Source organism: Lepisosteus platostomus, chromosome 10 (assembly GCF_059453375.1).
Source record: "Lepisosteus platostomus isolate fLepPlt1 chromosome 10, fLepPlt1.hap1, whole genome shotgun sequence".
Taxonomy (NCBI): Eukaryota; Metazoa; Chordata; class Actinopteri; order Semionotiformes; family Lepisosteidae; genus Lepisosteus; species Lepisosteus platostomus.
In genome coordinates, this window is record NC_142620.1 from 18,759,088 (window position 1) to 18,782,999 (window position 23,912).

Consider the following 23,912-nt stretch of genomic DNA (forward strand, 5'->3'; position numbering starts at 1 on the left):
ACCGTTGACTTAATACACAGCGTCTTACTGTTAGTGGATTTGCAGCTGTCTTTCCTTAAATCTCTCAAATCATGTTCATTTTGTGTTTTTGGGAAACGGAAAACATAAAATATAACGTTGAAAGACTAATGTTGTTTTACTTGTTAATTACTGACAATTGCTAAAGTCGGGTTACGCAACTTTTTCATCCGGAGAAGTTGACAGCATCAAGCTTAAAATTTACTATGTATCCAGTGCAATATGCCCGGCACTCCTTAGAAAACAGTTCAACGAGGCTGGATAAGTATTTATCTTCATGGCGCCTTTAAGAGTGCACATAATAGGAGAGATCTGCCTGCACATATGTGGCGTGCTTTTGTGCACTTTGAACATCAAATGAATTAAATAAAGCACTGTAATATTAATCTCATTCTCTTCACCAAAAGCGTTTCCTTAGTGGCATAGTCGATAGGCAATGACTAATGCCCTGTGTACCCATATGTCGTTGTCACTCTTTCACTTTGCGATGTGATGCTTGTTTTTAAAAGGGGGAAATTGTAGAAATTCCCCAGACACTGTAATGTTTTGTCGTTGGAAACGCCGAAACAAATCGCACAATGTGCGCCGATTGTGGATTACGAGGAAAATGTATATTCCACTCTTTCTTTCTCTCTCCCCCTCTGACTTCTTTTTCGTATTCAACATGGTTTTAGCTCACTCTTATCTCTCACTCCCCCTGTCTCCCTCTGTGCACTCGGTGATGGACTGGTGATGTGACCTACCAAATGTTTCTCTGAGAAGCCCATCTTTGCAAGCTCCGTGGAAACTGATACTTCTCCTGCTGCGGTATTTGACTCTTACCAATCTCTTAAAATAAGAACCCTTTGCACTTTTAAGAAATCTGAAAAGATGCAAGTCGTGCTCCTATATTTTTACAATTCAACGAGACATTGAAAGGATTCCCCCCTTTTCAGGAATCAAGTGCGATCGGAACTAATGTTGGACGCCAGTGGACGGGCTTTTTCTACCTGTGCTTTCGCGAGTAGCTTTTTACAAAACGGGGAATACATCTTTGTAGTTAATACCTTGCTCTCTTGTAATCTTGGTGGGGTAACTCACACGGACTCTATCTTTTAAAAAGGGAAATGGTCTGGTTAGAGTCTTAACCTCACTGATAAAGATATCTTAAATGGTACAGTAGCTTTTTTATTTTTTCCAGTTGTTACAACTTTGGTGGCGTAAAACCTGGTATTCATAGATACACATGGACGGAAGACGTTTTTTGATATAAAACCTATCCCATCGCTTTCCTGCGTTGTGCACCTGCAGGGTCCTTATAAGACTCTAAGGGAGAACTTTGTTGTGTTAAGCTTATGCGTAATTCCAGGAGGCATCGTACTACTGCAAGGTGGTAGCAATTTTTCGGTGCACGGTGTCGTAACTTAGAGTACTGAAATTGACAGGATCAGCAGGGCGTATGTTGTCCCAAGCAATCCCATGCCACCAATAACAAGGATTCAAGGACAAGAATGTGACAGAAACTACTTCTGCAAACGTCTGAAAGATATTTCGTCGCCGAACTGGGAAGCGTGGATTAAGTTCTTAATAACAAGCGAGTTCTATGTATCCCCTTGTTTTTTACAAGTCAGGCTGGTTTTAAGACGAGCAGAAGAGGAATGCTGCTCCGTGATATATTGCCGCTCAGTTTAAGTTCTTGGCCTTTTCTGTTTGGTCACTGCTTTCTTACGTCATTTTTACTTTTATTTCAGGTAGGTTTCCTCTTCTTTTGTAGCAGTATGTGAACTTTGTAAAGTTTAGCATGCAAATGACGTTTTTATGTATACGTCCCTGCTAGTTTTATTACTATTATTATTAATACTATTACTATAATAATAATAATAATAATAATAATAATAATAGGGGTAACAGTAATAAGTGAACGTTTAGTGTGATTTAACATTTGAAAGTAGCTAATGGGTAAACGATGTTTTGTACAGATAATTGAGCAATAACGCAATTCTCAGACGTGTAGGATAAATGACTACACAAGTTGTACTATGTACATTACTGTACTGTATGTTATTTTTTTTCGTGAGCTCAGTCAAAAGTGCTCAGCTAACCAAAACTGCATATCAAAATTAGTGATCTACTGTAGTCTTGTCTGATCAGTCTGATCTGATCTACACTCCGCATCATTCATTAATGAAATGTATGATACATGCAATTTGAAAAATGTTCCGTGGGAAGTTTTGGCATGTAAAATATTTTGTACTTAATGAATTTCAACCATATGCTGACAAAAGAACACTTAAAAGTATGGGAGATTCAAGTTTTATTTTGTTGCTTAAACTTGTAAGAATGGATAAGAATTAACTTAACTTTGTTTTCTATCGCTAAAAATTTAACATTTTGTTGAAAGCCTTAACATTAGTATTTTCATTTACAGCATATAATCTCTAGTTGCCAACAGCAAGGAATTTCAAGATACAGAATTCATGTACCTTGATAGCGTTTAGTGAACAGAGCGCAAATCATCACGTACGTTCTTTAAGTAATAATGTAAATCTTTACGTTATTATTTTCGTATTAGAGTTTTACAGGCTTTGACTAAGCCAAATGTTTCAATGTTTAAGGTAGGGTTGTTTTATTTCCCGACGTAAAGTTCTCGCGGAGCTAAGGGTATTGAAATTAATATATCAACTACTTTTAGTCAAGATTTGTGAAAGCATGGGGAAAATACTGTAGCGAGTGACACATCCTACAAGACACATTGGACATTAACAGTTGAATTACACCAGGTGTGTAATTTGATGTTTTGAATTGTTCAAGATTTTGATGTTAAGCCTTCCCAACTAAATGTAACCACAACAAAGTATGATGTAGGAAATAATTATTCAAAAATGTTATGTACTATTTTTTTTCCAAGAAAATAAAACCTCCTGGTCATTTCAGTAATTGTTCATGACATATTCCATCTGCTCCAGTATGATTCAGAGAAATAATAAATAATGTACACTTAGGCTTATGCTGTGTTGTATAAAACTTACATTGGAATGGAATGTATCTTTTAAGTCTAATTGTGTACATAACACCCTCTTCTAGTAATTTGTTCAAAATAATATTCTTATGCATCTAAATAAAAATAATGTACTAATACTGTATAACCAGTCCATTGACATTAAGTTTTGAACAATATCTATTAGGTGCACATACTATTCATGGTTAGGATTTAAGTTGTTAGCAAAATGCTAACATTTTTAACAGTAATTAATAAAGCACACAATAAGTATTCTCATTTAAAATACACTTTTTTGCCTAGTTGATAAATTCAGTTAATTCATCCTCATTATGCTGGGAGCTGTGTACTGTTTATCTCTTCATAGACTAGAAAACCATTGTCTCTTGGTAGAAACTACTGCCGGCCTACCTCCCAAGTGCTTCTTCATTTGCTGCATATCTTCAAAACAGTGTTAAACTTTTTAAACGAATGGTTTAAATGGTGAGCTTGCCACGTCCACACAATGATTTCACTTTATAAACTGAGCTACAATACATCTATCCATTTCCTCAGTGGCAGTAAAAATAATAAGAGCTCCAGTCCTTGTGCTTAGTGCCCCTTATACACTATATTATGTGGGCCATGTTGAAGTGTGGGAAGAAATTATTTATTTGAAATGATGATATTTGCATGCTACATTTAAATTGAATTATCACCCCTGAATATTCATTATTCCACACTGATTGCCTTGGTTGAATATGGTGTATATAGCAAGTTATCTGCCTGCAGAATGTGTTTTATCACATTCGTCCATTGCACTCCTCCTGAATACAAACTGCATAAAGTTAACAACTTTTATTTTTCATATTTTGGGGATTATAAATGTGTTCTTCTCAGATTTCACATGGAAAAAACCATGTGGACAGGCACTCATTTTGATTACACTGTGATAATGCCGTGGGTCAGTGAACTTTGCGAGTATTGGTGGCAGGAATATTCCTATGGGAGATAATTGAGTAATTCTGGATAGATCTATTCACTACTACTAGTCTTTAACAGCACTACCACCTGAGAGGTACTCCCATGATAGGGGTACCTGTCAACATCATGTGACCCATACCATACGAGACTTTGGAATTCTTGTCAGTAGTTCATAGACAAACAAACAGAATTAGACCACACATGGAATTAACCAAACTTTATGTTTGTCTTAAATCTAGTGCTGTGTTTCTAAATCACTTTTTTCTAGTTTTTGCCTGACACATTGCTGGATAGTTGTAAGAAACTGTGATGTTTGGTCTAATGCACAGGAAAGTGCACAGAATTGCTGTCCATAATTTGACTAAAGAGTTCTCGACTAAACTTGGTCTTGGATATGTCAGCAAGGAAATAAAGGTTTAGAGTTAGGATTGTGGCTTTCTTGTACGAAGTGATGTTGCTTCTTCAATCATTTATTTTCTGTGCTCCCTGCCTTGAGATTTAACAGTTAAAGTGTTTGTGGGTGACATTACAGAGAGGTCATATTCTGCATTTTCTGCCATTTATTTCTTAATAGCAGAAATCTAAGATTAATCATAATCATTTACGTTCACCATCATTGGGTTCATTTCTGGTTAAAGTACGACAATAAAAGCTGTTCTTTAAAGCACCCGAAGAAGGCTCCATAGCCGAAACATTGTGTTTCCTTATTTCTCTTTTCACCAAGGAATAAACCTATTACTTGTTCCTCTGCAACCTACAGTACCATTTATGCTTTCTAACACAAATATATATGTGAAATACATATCAATTAGCTTCTCCTAACATTAAGAATGAAGGAGAGAGCCATCTAAAGTGACTTCTAATTCTAACGTTTGCATGTACAGTATGGAAGAGGAAAGAAACACATAGAAAAGCAAAAATAAAAAGCAGAACATAAACCTAATATGTTCTTTGTAAGATGTGTAAATACTGTATATACATCTATGTCACTGGTCAAAGGTGTGTTCTGTTGATAAGCTGTCAGTAGGATGGAATCTCTGGCTGCTAACTATGATTATATTGTATATGAAAAAGCAGATTTGTAAGTGTTTTTTAAACTTCTAATTATGTTCCCCTTCCCCAATATTGTGAAATGAAAATAGCCAATTAATATTCATTTCCAGAAATCATATGATTACATAGCTTCATCATAAGGAACAGTACAAATGTACAGTATATATACAGTATATAAAATCAGAGCAGAGGAATATCGATATTCAGAATAGCTGACTCTTAGTAGATGGAACATTTCTTGCTGGAACTCTCTGTACATTGGCAGACGTTCTCGTTCTGCAGCAGTATAGACTGAAGCCATCACACAGCATTTGACATAATGTCTTTTTGAGACCTAAGGCTACGACAAGTGGTTTCTTGTGACAAACAAAAGCACCACCTTCAAAAAGGTAACAGATACCTAGCCTTGCTCTAAGAGCTTTTATGTGAACTTTGTAGAATTTTAAAGGTGCAATCAATGATAAAAGTTTAATTCTGCCCTACATTAGTGTTTTACTTTAATGAGGTTTTGGCTTTTCCTTGTGGTTGCATTTTCATAAGCATTCTTTAGTGTGGAATGTTCTCTATTAAATTAACATCAATTACAGTACAGCACGTCAAGACCTTAAACCTCAGTGCAGGACGTCTAAGACTAATGCAAGAGGGAACCATATTGAAACAGGTGGCCAAAGGTGAAGTATTTTATATCATGAGCTGAAAAAATAGGCAAAAAGCTTTCTCTTGCAATAAAGGGGAACAACAGGAGTACTTTTGATATATCTGTAGTTAGAAATACTCATCAAGTTTATAATGGGTTGAACATTTTACACTGTGTTACATCATTAATGGCTCTTTCTGATGTCCTTCATTTTCTGTCCTCTTCTGTCCCCCAGTTTACTCAGGGTGAGCTTCAAAAATCATGCTCAAGGACCATAGCAGAGAAGGCGAGTGAGAGCTGCCAGCTGACATGCCAATGTAGACCGTACCCTCCTCTACCACCCCCACCCCCTCCACCCCCTCCCCCAAGGCTGCTGGTCTCCCAAAGTAAGTGCTGCTTCTTCTCCCCTTTTCAGCAAGGTGTTGAATTGATCGAGATGGGTTAACGTTTTCCACTCAGGGGACTATGAAATTCATCAGGTTGACAGCGGTAGTCAGAAAAAATTAATCAACTGGTCCCTCTTGGGTTTTCTGTGTCACATAGCAAGGTGTTAGCACGTTGGACTGTGGTGAATGGGTGTGCCTTAAAACCACTCTGCTGGCATTTGTCTTCTCATGTTGAAAACCAGCGCTTGGTGTAACAAGATTAGATCAAAAAGCCCTGTTCATATGACTATTGGTGTTTTAATAAAATCATAGATTTCAAGAGAGGTTTTTTCTTGGAGGGCAAGTAGCCCTCTTGAGATGTTATTTCTCATTATTGTCAGCGATCTTGATCCAAGATACTACTAAATATTTGAAAAGTTTTCATTTAGCACTTTCCTAAATTGTGAATAATTTCAAAATATTTTAATATGTGCATTACATTTTACATTTTTGCTGGAAAGAAAAGATACACAATACTGTATGTCTCTTTTCCTTTCTTTTTAGCATGGAATAAACCTTTATTTGTTCCTTTGCAGCCTAGGCATGCTGACGCAGATCCCTACTTGAACATTTTATTCTTTATATTACTTACAAAAAGTAAATTGTTAAATTAATAATTTATAAATTCCATATTTACACCACTGTGCTGTATATTGTACTGTACTTCAATGGAAGCAGTTTAATAATTAAAAAGTGTTATCCTGCCCATAAGGAAATTGTATTGCCAGCTGGGAGTCACAAAAGTACACAAACCTCTGAGCAGACAGGCATGGTTTGGAAACAGGATTCTGTTCTGGGTTGCAGAAATTATAGTTTAAAGCAAATAATAATTTATGTAATGTCTGACCTTGGAGTGTTAGGAGTTACCATGGATAGCTCTTGAAATGTTCCCTGACATGCGGTTGGTCTCATTGGTCTCATGTCCCCTTGAGGGTCCCTTGATTAAAAGGCAGATACGTTAATTAAATTAGGTTTTGTAACAGATAGGGGGCTAATGAACATCAGAAGGACTCCCGTCTTGTTTGCAGCAGAGCCTTTGTGAGTCAGCGACTGCATAGTCTGTCTTCGGCTTTGCTTATGCATTTGTTTCTGGAAAGGCTAATTCAAAATGCCTTTCACAGTTGCCCTCTGGGTCTACTCACGGTAGCCCCAGACATGTAAAAGATCAGACAAGCACGCACTTGTCTCACTATTATTTAGGCTTTAGTGCTGCTAGTTCTACTTTCATTAAAATTGTATCATTTTTCTGGAAAATAATTAATATCATACTAATTAGCCAGAATAATGTAGCATTATAAATACACACTGTACCTGTTTGTTCAAATATCCTGGCAAATGTTTAAAAAATCTATATCAGAAATGAACTTTAAAAGCAAATATAGTATCTGAATATTATATACTATATTTATTGTAACAGCAATCATACAGATTTGTTCATTTATGTATTATTTAATGATCACTGGTATGCTTTTGAACACAGGGGGTATGGTGGCACAGTGGTTAGCATCGCTGCCTAGCAGTGCTGCGGATCAGGGTTAATTTCTGTACCTGGAGTGCTGTCTCGGTGGAGTTTATATGTTCTTCCTGTTTGGGTGCTCCAGTTTTCTCCCACGGTCATAGTGCTAGGTTAACTGCCTTCTTGGAAAGTGAGTGTGAGTATGTCTGTGTGTACCCTACAACAGATTAGTACACACAGTTATTTTAACTGATTATTAGTAACAGGGTGCGATGGACTGGCGTCCTGTCCACCGTGTAAACTGCCTTAAGCCTGTTGCTGTTATGACCCAGACGTCCAGAACAAGACGAAGACAGAGGCGCTAATTACTTAACCTACCACCTTGCCTTCACCAACTCACCCTTTCCCTATTAAAGTATTTAAGCACAACTCACCTGTTCCACCCCGCTCAGTATTGCACTTTCTTTTGAGCTTTCTACCTGCTTTGGTGATCTCTCTTAGTCTACACGGCTCCTGACCTGTCACGTATCAGACTACTCCCCCTGGATCACGATCTGGCCTGACGTTTGGACTTTCTCTTAAGGTAAAGGACGTTTTTGCTCTTGTTTTCGACAACTCTTTGGATTGTGACTTTTATTAGGCATCGTCTCACCTCCTGAACCAGCAAACCAGAATTTATCTCTAGAAATTTTTGATGGCCTACTACGCAGCAGGATATTACAGACTATGGTAAAGTTTGTACCATTTGTGCTGGGATTAAGTCTCCCCGAATGAAGAGCGCAGGACCACTACAACCCCTTGCTGTTCCCAATCGCCCCTGGTCCCATCTCTCAGTGGACTTCATCACCAATGTTCTCGTAAGTAAGGGTCACACTACAATTATCAAAATCGTCGCATTTCATCCCATTACCGTCTCTGCCATCTGCCCAAGAATTAGCTGATCTGTTTGTGTTACACGGCTTACAACTTCATGGGATACCTGAAGACAGTTTCAGATAGAGGTCCCCAGTTCATTTAAAAATTTTGGAAGGCCTTCTGTACTCGGTGCTTCAGTATTTTTTACTTCAAGATACCATCCACAATCCAATGGACAGACCGAGCTTATCAATCAAAGTCTACAGTCCTATATACGAGCTTATATATCCTCTACTCACGATAATTGGGTATCTCTACTTCTCTGGGCGGAATACACACATAATTCTTTATCTACCTCATCAACGGGAATATCACCCTTTCAGTGTGCTCAAGGATATCTACCCACACTCATTCCAGAAAACTCCTCTCACCCAGTTACCCTCGGTCCAAGAATATATCACAAATCTACAGAACCTCTGGAAGAAAGCAAAGGATTCCCTACTCCGTGCAACAGATCGACAAAAGAAAATCACAGACCACTATCGTAGGGTTGCGCCTCGATTAAGACGTGGACAATTCGTCTGGCTTTCCACGCGCAATATTCCCCTAAAACAACCTTCACACAAGTTAGCCCCCAGGTACATTGGTCCTTTTCGTGTTCTTGGACGAATCACCCCAGTTACTTACCGGTTAGCACTCCTACCCACCCTAAGAATTCACCCCACTTTTCATGTGTCCCTCCATAAAAACCCTACCATAGATCCTCTTTGTGCAGACCCCAACCCAGACCTCCATCACCTCGTCTAATTGATGGTCTTCCTGCTTATATGGTAAACATTATCTTGGACTCCCGATGGTCTCGTGGATAACTCCAGTACTGTACCTTGTGGATTGGGAAGGTTACGTACCAGAGGAACGCCCCAAACAAGATGAAGACAGAAGTGCTAATTACTTAACCTACCACCTTGCTCAATCACCAACTCACCCTCTCCCTATTAAAATATTTAAGCACAACTCACCTGTTCCACCCCGCTCAGTATTGCACTTTCTTTTGAGCTTCCTACCTGCTTTGGCGATCTCTCTTAGTCTACACGGCTCCTGACCTATCACATATCAGACTACTCCCCTTGGATCATGATCTGGCCTGACATTTGGACTTTCTCTTAAGGTAAAGGATGTTTTGGCTCATGTTTTTGACAACTCTTTGGATTGTGACTTTTATTAGGCATCGTCTCACCTCCTGAACCAGCACAGGATCCTATTCTATCTGCTCTGTAGCCCCATCCGTAACAGTTGCTTGCCAGGATAGGCTTCTACTTTCTTGCAATCTGGTGTTGGATTTCACTACACTACAATGTCGTAGACCTTGATAGATATACTTTGTAAATTCAAACAAGTTTCCAGGTATAATCTAGAGCAGGGGTGCCCAACCTTTTTAGAGGAGCGATCTACTTTAATCCACAACCTGCCTTTTATGATCTACCATTCAGTGATGCAGTGGTCACTTAATAAATAACCCTAACGCCCACCAGCCTGACATTATAGGCCTATGCATAATTTAATTAAAAGTATAATAGAACTCAACCATGTTTTTACAATGGAACATGTATAAAAAAGAAATGGTAAAATGAACAGTACTTACCTAATGTGCCGCTGACACTGAGGGCTGTCTACTAGTTTTTCATAGGCAGGATTGTAGCTGCTAGTTGCGCATATCAAGCAGGCCTCCATCATCAGTAAGAGTTGAATGGAATTTTGAGAGAATGCTGACTCGTTGACATAGGTTGTCCCAAAGAATGTCTGAATCTGAGCAGCACATGCTCTCAGGTTAGGGTACTTGTTTCCTGCAAGTAAGCTCCAAAAATCTCCCCGAAAGTCCTTCTTAGCTCTTGATTTCAACACAATGTGATTCTGCAGGGCCAAAATATCACTTTCACCGCTGTTGTCTCCAAGTGGAAAAGAGGTGTAATTTTGGAGGCAATGTCATCCACAGTAATTTCTGTCCCAAATGTGAAACACATGAATGCCGAAATGAGTTCAAGCATTGTGAAGTCATTGAAATGCCTGTCGAATTCAGCTGCAATGCTTTCTATTTGCTCTGTATATCGTGCGCAGTTCACCTGCATACACGTTTTGCCCTGATGCTCAATTTCTGAGTGTATATTTTCAAAATTCTATAGACCATTGCACCGCAATTTAGAGGATAAGAGGTGTAATTTTCCCTTAAAAATGTTAACTGAGCTGATCATGTGCATTATATTTTTGTTTTTGCCTTGTAGCTCAAGGTTGAGCTTGTTTAGCATGTCAAGTCAGTTAAGAGCGCTAAATCTAGGAGCCATCTTTAAGCTGCTTGTATTCAAACTTAGAAGAAAAGAAGAAAACTTAGAAGAAATCAGAAACGCTTTTATTTCAGGCAGTAGGTCTCTAAATCGCTGCAAACATTTACCTCTGTTTAGCCATCTAATGTCCCTGTGCAGCAAAAGGTCCACATGTTCGGCATCCCTTTCCTCTAAGTAAGTGCGGAAAAGCTGTCTTTGAAGACTTCTAGTACAGATTGAGCATACAATCTTCATTGCAACATCCATAACCTCCTTCATGTTAAATGTTTTTCCACACAAATCTTGCTGGTTGAGTATGCAATGATAGTTGAGAAACTCAGGAAACCTGTTCGCTATCTTTGCAAAGTGCATTGAATCCATTTGTTCGACCTGTCATTGCCGGTGAGCCATCAGTCGTGATCGAAACCAATTTAGAGAGTGGTAGCTGCATTTTATCCACAACACCAAATGCAGAGATGGAAGATCCGACTGGACGAGCATGGAATGTGGCTGAACACCAAGAAGACTGAGTACATGGAGTGCGGCCCTCAAACGGATGGAACTATCAGCATCAGAGGTGAAGATCTCAAAAAAGTGACGCAGTTTAAATACCTCGGCTCCATCATCAGCAGCGACGGCGACACCCTCCCAGACGCCAGGGCCTGAGTGAATGTGGTGTGGATGAAGTGGCGCCAGGTCACCGGCGTTCTCTGAGATCGCCGGATGCCAATCCGACTCAAGGCCAAAGTTTACAAGACCGTTGTCTAGCCTGTCGCTCTGTATGGATCGGAATGCTGGCCAGCAACTTCCAGGCATGAGCAGGCCCTCCATGTCATAGAAATGAGGATGATCCGGTGGTGTCTCAGCCTAACAAGATTTGACCACGTCCTCAATGACGATGTCCGTCGACACATGGGAGTGGCACCGATAATGGAGAAGATGCGAGAAGGAAGACTGCGATGGTATGGACATGTGATGAGAAATGGCGAGCACACGGTAGCATGGACAGCGATGCTACTGAGCCCGCAGGGTCGATGGCCGCGAGGGCGGCCGAAGAAACAGTGGATGGATCGGATCACTGAAGACATGCGGAAAGTAAACGTCACCCCGGAGGACACCTATGACCGTGCCAAATGGAGAGCTGCATTTTATCCACAATTTCCATGCATACTAGGAAAATATCTTGCCTACCAGTTTGCCAATTGAGTGACAATATTGTCAACAGTTCCTCTCATGAACTAATGTCTTCGAAAACCATTCGGATAAAAATGCACAACTGTGCTGTGTCCACCATGTCCATGGATTTGTCAAATTGAAGGGAAAAATACCTGCACCGATCAATGTCTGCTCTCATTTGGTCTTTCAGATCCATGGCTATTCCCTCACTTCTCCATGTCACTGTATTTCTGGATAACTGCATGTCCTGAATAGAAGACATTATTTCTGATTTGTTTTTGAAGCCATCAAACAATGAGTCTGCTGTTCTAGAAATGCCTCTTTTATGATTTCTCCATCACCAAAATATTTATTTAGCTTTGTAAGCAGATGGCTTACCTGATAAGATGCTAGAGTTGCGGCGGCCTTTGCTTTTGTGGTAGGTCTCAGGAAAATGGCCTGTTGAGGTGACAACTCAGATTTAAGTTCACCGACCTTTCTTTTACAAAGCTCACTTCTAGCTGGATAATATCTCTTTTTGACATAGAAATGGATGCCTTACATATCAGACTGAATGCACATGCTGTTAGTCATTGTAAAAAGGAATTCCTCCTCCCATTCTTGATGAAAATGGTAGGTTTTCGCTGTCTTCGAGCTTGTTCTTGCACCTGCACTAATTTTGATTGTCTGCAACAGTCTTTGTAGGTTTAACAACATACGCTACATTAGCCAGCTTCTGTGTGAACAACTCGTTGATAGTGCAGGCTTTCACGTTGCGATGGTAATATACAATTTTCAAAAGATACCAGCGTATCACGTCATCAGGAGGCGTTCCCAGACAAAATAGAGGAAAGTGGACAGAGAAATTAAACACTTTATAATGTAACTTGTTTAGTTTAAATAACTGTGTAAAATCTGTAAAAGAAATGTTCAAAAGCAGATCTACCAGTAGCTGCTTCACGATCAACTGGTAGCTCGCAATCAACTGGTTGGGCACAACTGGTCTAGAGTGTTTACTATTAAAATAATAATTTGTAGTGTTTCTAAACATATGTCCTCACAGAATGAGAGGGATTTCAGTAATGCAATGATGAGAAAACAAAAGACAGTCAAATGTTAATGTTTTTTAAAATGATATTTATATATCAATGTACACCACAAACAGTGGCTGTTAACTCTGCAAGCATGAAACACAACATGATACAATCTCCAGGTGTGTGACCCTGAAGAATGCTCCACGGCCGAAACGTTGTGTTCTCTTTCTTCTTTTTTTCAGCATGGAATAAACCTATTACTTGTTCCTTTGCAGCCTACGCATGCTGACGCAGCTACCCACCTGAATGATACAATCTCTATCAGACTTACTGTAATTCCCTTCTTCTTGTAAAGTTGTGTCCGATTTTTAAAATTATCGCTTATGTACTGTTCGGTCATGGTTGTTTTAAAGTCTTTTCTAATGTGCTATACTGGAGTATACACCTTTTCTATAGCAGTTCTATTTTTACTGAAGAATTCTGAAGACTTGTACTTTTTGTTTAAACTGTTTTTTTTTTTATCCAAGACAAAATACACCAGTATGGAAGCCCGTTTCTGCCAGGGAGTAAAAAAAAACGTGCTATGGTATCTCAGAATTGCGATTTAGTAACTCAGAATTGCGACTTAGTATCTCAGAATTCCAACTAAGTATCTCAGAATTGTGTCTTTATATCTCGTAATTGTGACCAGAAATAAAAAAACGGAGACAGAATATGAAATAAGATACAGAAATAGACACTTCACATCCAGAGGAATTCACAATTATAAAAGCTGAAACTTATACTTTTTACATATTTCCATTGTATGTCCTTTTTTACTTAAAAAAGAAGGTCTTCTTTAGCTCAGCTGGCAAGACCTGGGTTCGAGCCAATGCAGTGAGGCACGAACTAGGGTGGGAGCGGCGAGGGCACAAGCCTTAGAACCTGAATCCGTTACAATAACAAAAGGACAGACAATGAAATATGGGCTATTTCGTAGTCGCAAATGTGAGATATAAAGTAACAATTACGAGATATAAAGTTAAAAATCTAAGATACTAAGTCAGAATTCTGAGATACTAAGTCAGAATTCTGAGATACCATAGCGTGGTTTTTTTTTACTCCCTGGCGGAAGCGGGCTTCCATACACCAGAATTAATAACTGAACAGTACAAAAATACCATTGTGAAGAAATACTGTACATACTGTACATAGAAATACATAAGTATGTGGTCTTGAAGAGGGAAGAGAAAGAGGTTACATACATTATATCCTAAACATATCTGGGTATTCTAGTCTAAGAAAGGATGGAAGTGGTCCTATAACAGAAATGCTGGTTTTTAATTGTATTTTTCCCACAGTGTACATATTTATACAGTATATACAGTATATTAGCAGAAATATGTTTTTTTCTAATAACAATGATGAGATCATTAAGAACGACAGCAACAATAACATTTATAATAATAATAGTAACAGTGGTAATTCCTTGCATTCATATCAAGATTTTCTTTCCAGAGGATCTGACAATGCTTCACTTTTAGAAGGGGACGCACTTCATTCACTCCTGACATGCAGAAGCCACCTTGGTAATATGTGGCAGCCATTATGCACCAGCGGCCCCTCTACAGAGGCGATCAGGTAGAAATCAGGTGGAGGTAGAGAAGTGAGAAATTGCTTTGGTAGTTGATAGAAGGTGGAAATTTAGGTAGGCCAGATTTTCCAGGCCGAAATTGGAATTTAGCTAGGATACAAGTTGACCCTTGACTAAGGGACCGTTTTAAATAAACACTAGGAGACACAAGGATAGGCCAGGACCAAGATTGAGAACCACTGCCTAGCGGACTATGTAAGAGGGCCATTAACACTGCCTCTCCACATGTTCAATAGTTTGTTATCTGTTAAAATGTCAGTATTTGGTAATATGTCATTATATGGGTCAAATATATCATTATGGGAAGATGCTTGGATTACGATAATATTAAGTCGATATAATTGCCTTTCTAGGTGACTGATTAAGTAGATCTTAAATTATTGTTCAATTTATTTTGTAGAGTGCTATAATTTAGGGAATATTTAAGCAGTTTTGTCTTTTAATGAACCATATTGAGAATCAACCTGTCATCTTACATCTGCCCAAATACATACATACACACATGCACAGAAAGTGTCTGCTGAAATTGAAATTTGAGCCTTGGTTTCAATTCCTGGGGAGCTATCTGAGTGGACTTTGTATGGTCTTCATGTGGGTTTCCTCCCACAGTCCAAAGACGTGCTAGTAGGTTAATAGGCTCTTGGTTCTGGTGTAAGTGTTTGTGAGTCTTTGTGTCTGTGTGTGCCCTATGATAGAGTTTTGTCCTATCATGGGTATATCCTGCCTTGCGAATAGGCTTCGGCTGCTCCTACCTTATTTAGTTTTATTGTCTTACATAGGAAATTTGCATAAGTACATAAATAAAGTAAAATAACTTAAATATGCAGTATGTTATGAATTCAGGCACTCACAGACTTCTTTCAGTGAATGGTTTATGTTTAAATATTTATGTAAGTATCAGATAAGTTCTTGGAACTGTTGCTCTGAAGTACCACCACTTTTCATGTAATGGAAACTGAAACATCAAAATAAAACAATCAAACTGAACAATGGACTCATTTAGAAACTCAGGCTGAGACAGTCTCTTCAAAGGAAGGGCTCGGTAACAAAACCCTTGTTTGTAGAAATGGAAAGAAAAAGCCATGAATAATTCAATTCTGCATAAACACTAATGTTGTACTGTTTTGCACAAAAAACAAACCTCAAGAAAGAGGTCAGTGTGGGGTAGGGGGAGGATGATGTTATACTGTAATTTACTGTGAATCCATGGAGTACTGTAATACTTATGTTTGGGCTGATTAAAGTAAAATTACCAAGGACTTGACTTGAAAGAGGAAGCAAAATAAATCTTGTGTGAATCACAGTCAGGACAGGTTTGAGTACAGATGTCTTATGCCATGAATGAATGAAGTGCTATGTATTTTATTAGTCAAAAAGGATATCAAAGTTTACCTGTATTGGAAACAACATGAGGGCTTTTAGCTGTCTCAGTTGACTGTTCTGAGAAATTGATAGAACTTATCTTTCATGCATGCAAAGGAGGTCGCTTGATCCCTTCATAATTTGAAAGATAATGTGTTTGAAAAACATAGGCCTTTTGTGAAATTCCCCATGAAGTACTGATCTGAAAAGTACACTTGAAACGTATTTCATATTATGTTGTAACAGAATGAATATAGTTTCTTAATTAATGATTTGCGAGCAAGTTACTACTTAAGATGAAGTGGAAAAAATACATCCCCACTCTAAATATTCTATAATCCAAAATGTGATCATAGAGAATGATGAATAAAAATGTATTCTGTAGGTGCTCATTTACAATAACTGAATGGTGATCATGGTGGTTGGGATTGAAACTGAGTTCAGCCCAACTAAAATTAACAATGACCTTGCGATTTGTTGTGTTTATGCTTTGCCATTCAGTCTGCACCTGTTTGCAATGAGGTATTAAGCCTGCTTTTGAAGCTGGCAGCCAAGGTTTGATTAATTTTGCTACCTTTCCAGCATTACAACTGTAACCTGTATTAATTAGCTTTGTTTCTGAGAAAACAATACATGATAACAGTGTTTCACAGGAAGCATACGGCACCTCTCCCATACTAGTTCTGGGTTTGTTGCAGTGAACCAAAACAGTTTACAATAACATACTAAGTGGGGAAAAAGAAATAGTATAGTTGATTTTCAGATTTAAAAAAAACATGTTCTAAACACAACTTTACTAGGATTCAAAAGAGATAACACTATAGGAAATATGGGCAGAAAAGAGACTAATTGTGAGAAAACTAGAGAAAAAGTGTGATACAGATGAAATCGAAACTAAAGAAGCTAATATTGGGATTGCTGAATGTGACCAGACAAAAGAATAGGTACAGTCGGACTTTATACAGAGGTATAGATTGGCACTGTTATCTCATCACAGAAAATATTTACTGTAGTTATTGGTAACAGTCTCCTACAAACCAGGAGATTAATGCAGTGACTAAGGTTCATCAGTCCTTTACTAATCATTCAAAAACTGAACATTCAAAAAGAGGAAACAGTTTACATTGGCACCTTCAGAATCTAGGTCTGTGGTAGATTATTACTTATTTATTGCAAATATTTTATTATTACTTATTTGTAGGCACAGATTTTAAGATACAGGGTCCAAATGAGAATATATATATACTGTACGCAATGTTCCAAAAAACACAGGATCAGACTAAAACTGACCTGTCTTATTAATAAATTGCTGGCTTGCTATTTTCAATTTTCCGAGAGGAAAAAAAAGCATGGCTTTTGAGGTCTTTGAACAGATGTGCACACTGCCTGAAAAGGACATGACCACAACACTGCACACGTGGCTGGTTCCTGGGAAACATTTGCAGCTGCATGAATTCAGTGGTTGTGTGCCCCAAGCCCCTGCAAGGATAACAATACAAGGATTGTATTCAGATGCTGCACTGAACATCATTGTACAAAATCTCACAACGCATACTGTTGATGGGGAAATCTCTCATCTTTGGTCAGAAGAATAAAAGCACCGTGTAGATCCAGTTTGGGGCAAATTTGAGACTTCAAAATCATCTGATTCCTACAACCAATAGTTGTTGCTGCTTTGAAGGACACCTTGATTCTCAGCACAGCTGGGCCTTGGAAAAGCAGATTGCAACCAGATGGGCGTCTATTCAGCTGGTACAACAATTAATGTCAAATTCAAAAGCTGAATTGCTATTGTTGCCACAGTATTGCTCATTGAAGGCACAGATTTTTCTGTCTGGACAGGGGAGAAGTATTTCAGAGGATCATTTTAGTATGTATTATAAGACTTGAAATCTGAAGGATGAAGCAAGCAAAATAGTTGAAAAAAAATGATACAATGGAATGATTGCCATTTTTTTGCTAAATTGAATTCTGTTAATTAGCAGGAACTTTTGATGAAACTAAATTATTTCACAATAGGGTTTTGGTGCATATGGGAGAGATTTAAGTTCCTGTTGCCATAGCTACGCCCTAAGAGGAATGTTTTTGACTGCAGATGGGGGTGGAGCATTGGTCAACCATGGAGAGGGAGTCCAATTACTCCTTATTAAGAAAAGTGCATAATGGGGAATTGCTAGCAGAGATATTGCCAGAGGCTCACAATATTCATTAGAAAGTTATTGAACCAATTTCCATACAATCACTAAGGCAAACTGTGAGAAAAGAGCATCACAGGATTTTTGTACTAATGACCATCAATGGGTTAAGAGGTTAATTTATATGCATTACTTTTTTTAATTACTCTGATCCTCACTGGACCAGAGGCTTAGAAATACAGTGACAAAACTCTCTTGTCACTAGGAATGACATACAATAAGTCGACCAAATGTAATATTATTATATAAAATTCAAGGTTCTATTTAAGGATTTTGATCTACTCTGGGTTGTTTGGAAGTTAATAGGATTATAAATAGATAATCATCATGTGGCTTCTGTAGATCAAAAAATCTATTTTCAACTGAGAGTTTGCTTTTTATAGATTTAAAATCCAAATACTGTAAGATGTGTATCTTTACAAGATTCGATTAGGTACTTCATTTCTTTTTATAACATCCTGTAGATGAAAGATGTCAGTTTACATACACTTATGTCTTTTGTGTATTTTTAGAGCAATAGAATTTATAAATAATCTAATTTTGTTTAGAGAGCTTGAAGGATGAAAGATGTCTGTATAAATAAGTAGACATTTTACCTCAGAGAAACCAAAAGGCTTCAAGGAAGCAGAAGAAATAAACGAATTAAACTAGATGACTATTTTTTTGTTTATTTCCACAAGTTTGTTTTAAATTTTTTTTCCTTCCTTCATAGTGGCCTCTACACTAAGTCTTCAAGAGACCTCGCAATCTCGTTTGTTGTTACCTTTCAACAATATTTCCATCTATAAAAAGGGAAATTCAGAAAATTCTGATGCAAAAAAGAAATTCTGATCTGAAGTCCAGCAGGATTTTCTTTTTTCTGTGGTGTGAAGCCTCAGTATTTCTTCTGCAACAGCAAATCAAGCAGTGTCATGAGAATGAATTACTAGTGGATGAGTCATAATTCCCATGCATAGACTCTAAACTTGAAATGTTTGGTTTCTCAACACACTTACTGTACGTAGAACCTCAATTCAAATAAGAATTGGAATTGTGCGTTCCTTGCTTTTATTTTAAACTATCTTTCTACAAACAGTCCCCCCCACACTCTTACAAACTTCAACTCATATGTAGAAAGTGTTTCTGAAATAGTTTGACATCTTTAATATAATCTGAATTATACATTTAAATTATAATATAAATGTATGCAATGGTGAACCAAATTAAGAAATCCTGTATTTAATTTTGACAACAGACTGAACTGTTCATGAAACCTTTCAGTTCTAGCTCTTAAAAGTTATAACTATACAGTGTACTATAGTGACAAAATAAGAGGTTACAGCATTACAGCATCAGAGGCTTCTAGTCAAATATCTACCTTTGATCTTTGATATGTTATCATGAAAAAAAAAAAGTTCTGCGATGCAACTGACCAGCAGTGCTTATTTTTTTAAAGACATTTTCCAAGTAAATTAAAAATCCATCAAATTCACAAATCTTTGTTTATATACTTAACATGGTTATGGTTAATAGTTTAATAATTTTAACGATTTAAAATTGTTTTTCCTTGTGTTTTTTTATTTATTGGATATACTGTGGAATCATCCTAATACAATTTTAATTAAGATCACTTCTCAAGAAACTCAGTGCTTATTTGCACCACACATCTTTCATTAAAAGAAACATTATTTGACATGGTGAAAGATACATTAAACTATGTACATTAAAATATGTAGGAATGAGGTCTGTTCTCATTCTAATAACTTTTTTTGTCTCATGATTTGGATATTGTTTTTTACCAGTATTGTGCACTGCTTGCTTTTAAGTGATTGTAGTGCTCGTTAATTTGTCAAAAAAGAAAACACAATAAAATGAATTTTAGTTTGGTTTTAGATAGGAGTAGTTTTCTCTCCATTATTGAACAATTAACTCTTTTACCTCAGCTTCTCTTCGGAAATGAACTGGCTCCCTGCACCTGCCACAATGTCTGCTCTTTTCTTCCAGTTCTCCTAAGTTCCATTCCAACCTCCTGTCTTCCTCCCTACTAATTTCACTCTTTCTCAAATTCCCCCAACCTCCAACAGAGGTGCAAGCTCAAGGTGTGAGTCTACACTGGGCTTGGGCTTCTCATTCTCAGCCCTGTCTAGACCCAGTGCCTGGTCATGCTCTGGCTTCCAGGAGTGTTGGCCCTCCTGCAATCTTCCACCCACAGCTTCTCATGGACCAGCATGCTGGACTCTTGTATGCCCCCAGGATTTAGTACAGTCACACAAAGCTCATCACCAAAAGCTTCACCATTTGAAGAACTCCACAACAGTGTTTTGGTGTTCCTTTGTATCCTTCTTTTGTTTTTTCTTTATTCACAATGTACAGCGTCCTTGGGTTTGGAAACGTGATTTATAAATAAAAAGTTTTGGGGTTTTTTTGACGGGTTTTGTCAAACGTGATCTTACAGCTAAGATTGTAAGTCATTTCCAGAGCCAGGCAAGCTGCTGTTTTAAACATTAAAATATTAAGTGCACCATCCCTTTATATTTGTTGTCTCATTGCATTAATTTGAATTTGACTAAAATAGTAAAATATACATTTAACATCAGTGCTTTTACTAGGTAAAATTGAATGACCTGTGGCATAATTTATGCTTAAATATGATTGCATGCTACCACCATGCATTTTTATCTATTATGATAATGAAAAATAAAAAAAGGTGGTGACATGTCATTATTGCCATATTTACCCCTGGCAATTATTATTCTCTACATATCTGGATATGTTCTGAAACCATAGTTTCCTCATTCAGTTAAGAGGAGCGTGTGAAATATTTAATGAGAAAACTGTTTCACAGTTGGTCCAGCATCCCAAATAGGTGCCCCATTTAAAGGGTTTGTATTTTATTCTGCTAGGGTGCTGTAATACTACTCAGACTTTAAAGTATGTTTTGGTCCCGCCAAATGCCTTGAATGCTAATGGTGTGCGCTCAAAGTCCATTATGGGACCTACAGTCCCGATATTGTTTCAAACCTGGGTTATAACAGCATGAAAAATTTAACATTATAAGTATTAGAATTGAATTTAAGAAGTAGAATTGAACATAAATTACAAACATAAGGGTTTTAAAATTAGAGTAGACCACTGACCAGACCAGGAAAAAACTCCATCCCCACTAATCTTATTATCATATTACTATGAAACACTATGGATTCTCATGTACATTTTGTCAGCTTCGCACATTTGTTTGGCCAGGCAGCACCATATTTTGTGCAAATTTTGGTCCACCTGGCCTACATACAATTACAGGAAACCCTGGTGTGAATGGTGTGGGGTCCTAGATTATGTGGCAGCTGTACGGGGTTAGGACAACTGGACCTGCTGCCCCAATTCGATGATACCTGCTATACATGCATTCCTGCAAAGGGAAGTATGGGCAGTACCAGATTACCCCATGGCCTTCACAGAAGTGCTGATTTGTTGCCGATTCCACAGAAGACTTCCCCGGCCCAGGGAAGAGGAACAAAGGGTGTAAGTACAAATCAAGAGAGCAGCTGCAAGTTGGCATGAAGGAGGCTTGAGAGGTGCACAATCCAACCCCACTGTACCCTGAGCTTGAGTTAGTGAGAGAGTTCCTAGGGAATTGAAAGAAAGCCAAATGGCAAAGCTCCAGAGATGAAGCCTCCCCTATGAGCCCAGCCAAAGGAGCTGCTGAGCATGCATGACCAGGAGGTCATGGCTCTGAAGGTCAACATATGCTCCAGCTGCTGGGACCAAGTGACTGGGAGTTTGGCTGTTTGCCAAAGTTCAGAGCCAGCAACAGCAGCTGGAAGATTGCTTTAATACTCTGTTTTACTTTCTGCAATGGGAGACTGCTACTCAGCAGGATGCTCTCCAAGGGAACACCAAACGCCAAGGTGCAGAGCTTGAAAAGCTGTGTTACAAGTGCACAAAACTGACATGTGAGCTGAAGAACAAATGAGGTTTCCAGGCTAAAGAACAACAAAGTAAAATCCTGCAGTCTCAAACGGCCACCCGTTAAACACAGATCAGCCAGCTGCAGGCTGAATGTGAACACACTTGAAAGGGGGCAGTGATGAGATATGAAAAGTCTCAGAACTTCAAAACATCCCAATAAAGCTAGAAAAGGCCCAGCAAGAGATTGCTGCCCTATATGAGCTCCAGCACAGGGCAGGCATTCCAGGGATGGAAGTAAAAGAAAAGAGGACACATATACAGTACTGCAGATAGATCTACAGTCCCATTCAGGCCCTTACTGCACAGAAATGCTTAAATGAGAGAATTCTCTCAAAAGAAACCCTGCTAGAAACTAGCATTCTAGAGGAAGGAATAAAGAAAAGATCTCCTACTAAAGGAAAAAAACTTGAATAATAACAGAACCAAATCCAGGATATCTCGTAGGAACTTTTAAGAGCTAAAAAATCACTAGCATCGGCTGAAAATCAGTATACAGGTCAACAGTCCCCAGAGATGAGGCAGGTACTATGACCTGTGATCCTAGAGTTCCCTGAGGTGAGGGAACTGCAGCTGCTGTCACCAAGGTCCTGAGACAGATGATGATGTCTGAATCTCTGGAGAAGGAGGAAATAATAGATTGACGTTGCCACCAAGGCCTGAACCAAGATGGATTGACTAACGTTCTGCCAGCCTGAGTCTCTCCCTGTTGGTGAAAGGGTGAAGGGGGGGAAGCTGTGGTAGGCCAACATAAGAAGGAGTTGTAGTTATAGCTGACCTGCCACTAGAGTCTGCTATATGGCCTCTCTCTGTTGTAAATAGTCTCATTGGGTGTTAATTATGTAATTATTAGATTTGTGCTGAAGGGTGTTCTGCTTCTACACATTCTCACATTCTTTTTGTTTGTTATGTAAAATATAAGATAAGATTACTTTATTACTTTAGAGATTACTTTATTGGCCATCTACAATTTCTTGTATTGGGAATTTGTCTTTTCCCATACCCCAGCTTGCTCTCTATGAGGCACACAGACAGGGAGAGAAGCTTGGGGTCAGAGCTTAGGGTCAGCCATTTATACGTCACCCCTGGAGCAGTTGGGGTTAAGGGCCTTGCTCAGGGGCCCAACGGAGTAGGATTCCTCTGCCAGCCGCGGGATGCGAATCGGCAACCTTCCAGCCACAGGCACAGCTCCTGAGCCACAGAGCCACCGCCCCTTCCCACCCAAAGGCATGCATGGTGCTGGTTGGGTTGGGGGAGGGGAGGGGGGGGGGGGATTTTGAGTGTCTCCTTTTTAGGCTTTTACAATGGAATTGCAGAGTTGGGTGTGTCACTATAATGAACCAAGTATAAATGTCTATAAAACGTCTATGTATTTTACCACTTTTGAATATGTGATCCTTTTGTCCTATTTTTTTATTAAAATGATATGTATGTATGTCACATGCATTTTAAAATGTAGTGTTTTGTATGTAAGGAAATTGAAGGATCTGGTGGCTTATTTGAATCATTACACAACATACAGTACTTTGATTAATTAATAGTTAAATAAAGGTAATTTTTTATCCCCTTGTGCCATAGACTACTTTGAACATATGCATCTTTTGATTTAGTTGATATTATTATATATTTTCAAATTATAATATTGAATAACTTGGAAAAATGTATTGGAACTGTAATTTCCCAATACAGATTTCGGAAACCAACTTAAATTGTAAAACTTCTTAGCTTTCAGGGTCCTACATTCTCTCTTTGATGGGAACATTACAATTCTGTTGTGAAAAGTAACTTAAACATCACAACGTCATGTTTCTAAAACAAATGTTCTGATACTTTTGTAAAATACAGGAAAATACAGGAAATTGGCAACTGCTTTCATATTTCACATTATC

At 38.3% G+C, this 23,912-nt stretch overlaps 1 protein-coding gene across 3 annotated transcripts in view; it reads left to right on the top strand.

Moving 5' to 3' along the window:
* Positions 1 to 587: 587 nt before the first annotated feature.
* LOC148653500 (proline-rich membrane anchor 1-like) overlaps positions 588 to 23,912 on the top strand; it is an 82,130-nt gene continuing 58,805 nt past the window's right edge. Inside the window, exons 1-2 of one of the 3 annotated variants that reach the window (XM_088648579.1) lie at positions 588 to 1,748; positions 5,884 to 6,034. In XM_088648579.1, the coding sequence (XP_088504705.1) occupies positions 1,656 to 1,748; positions 5,884 to 6,034 (244 nt within the window). In that variant the 5' untranslated portion in view covers positions 588 to 1,655. The remainder of the gene's footprint in view (positions 1,749 to 5,883; positions 6,035 to 23,912) is intronic. The other 2 variants (XM_088648581.1, XM_088648580.1) reach the window with 2 other exon arrangements.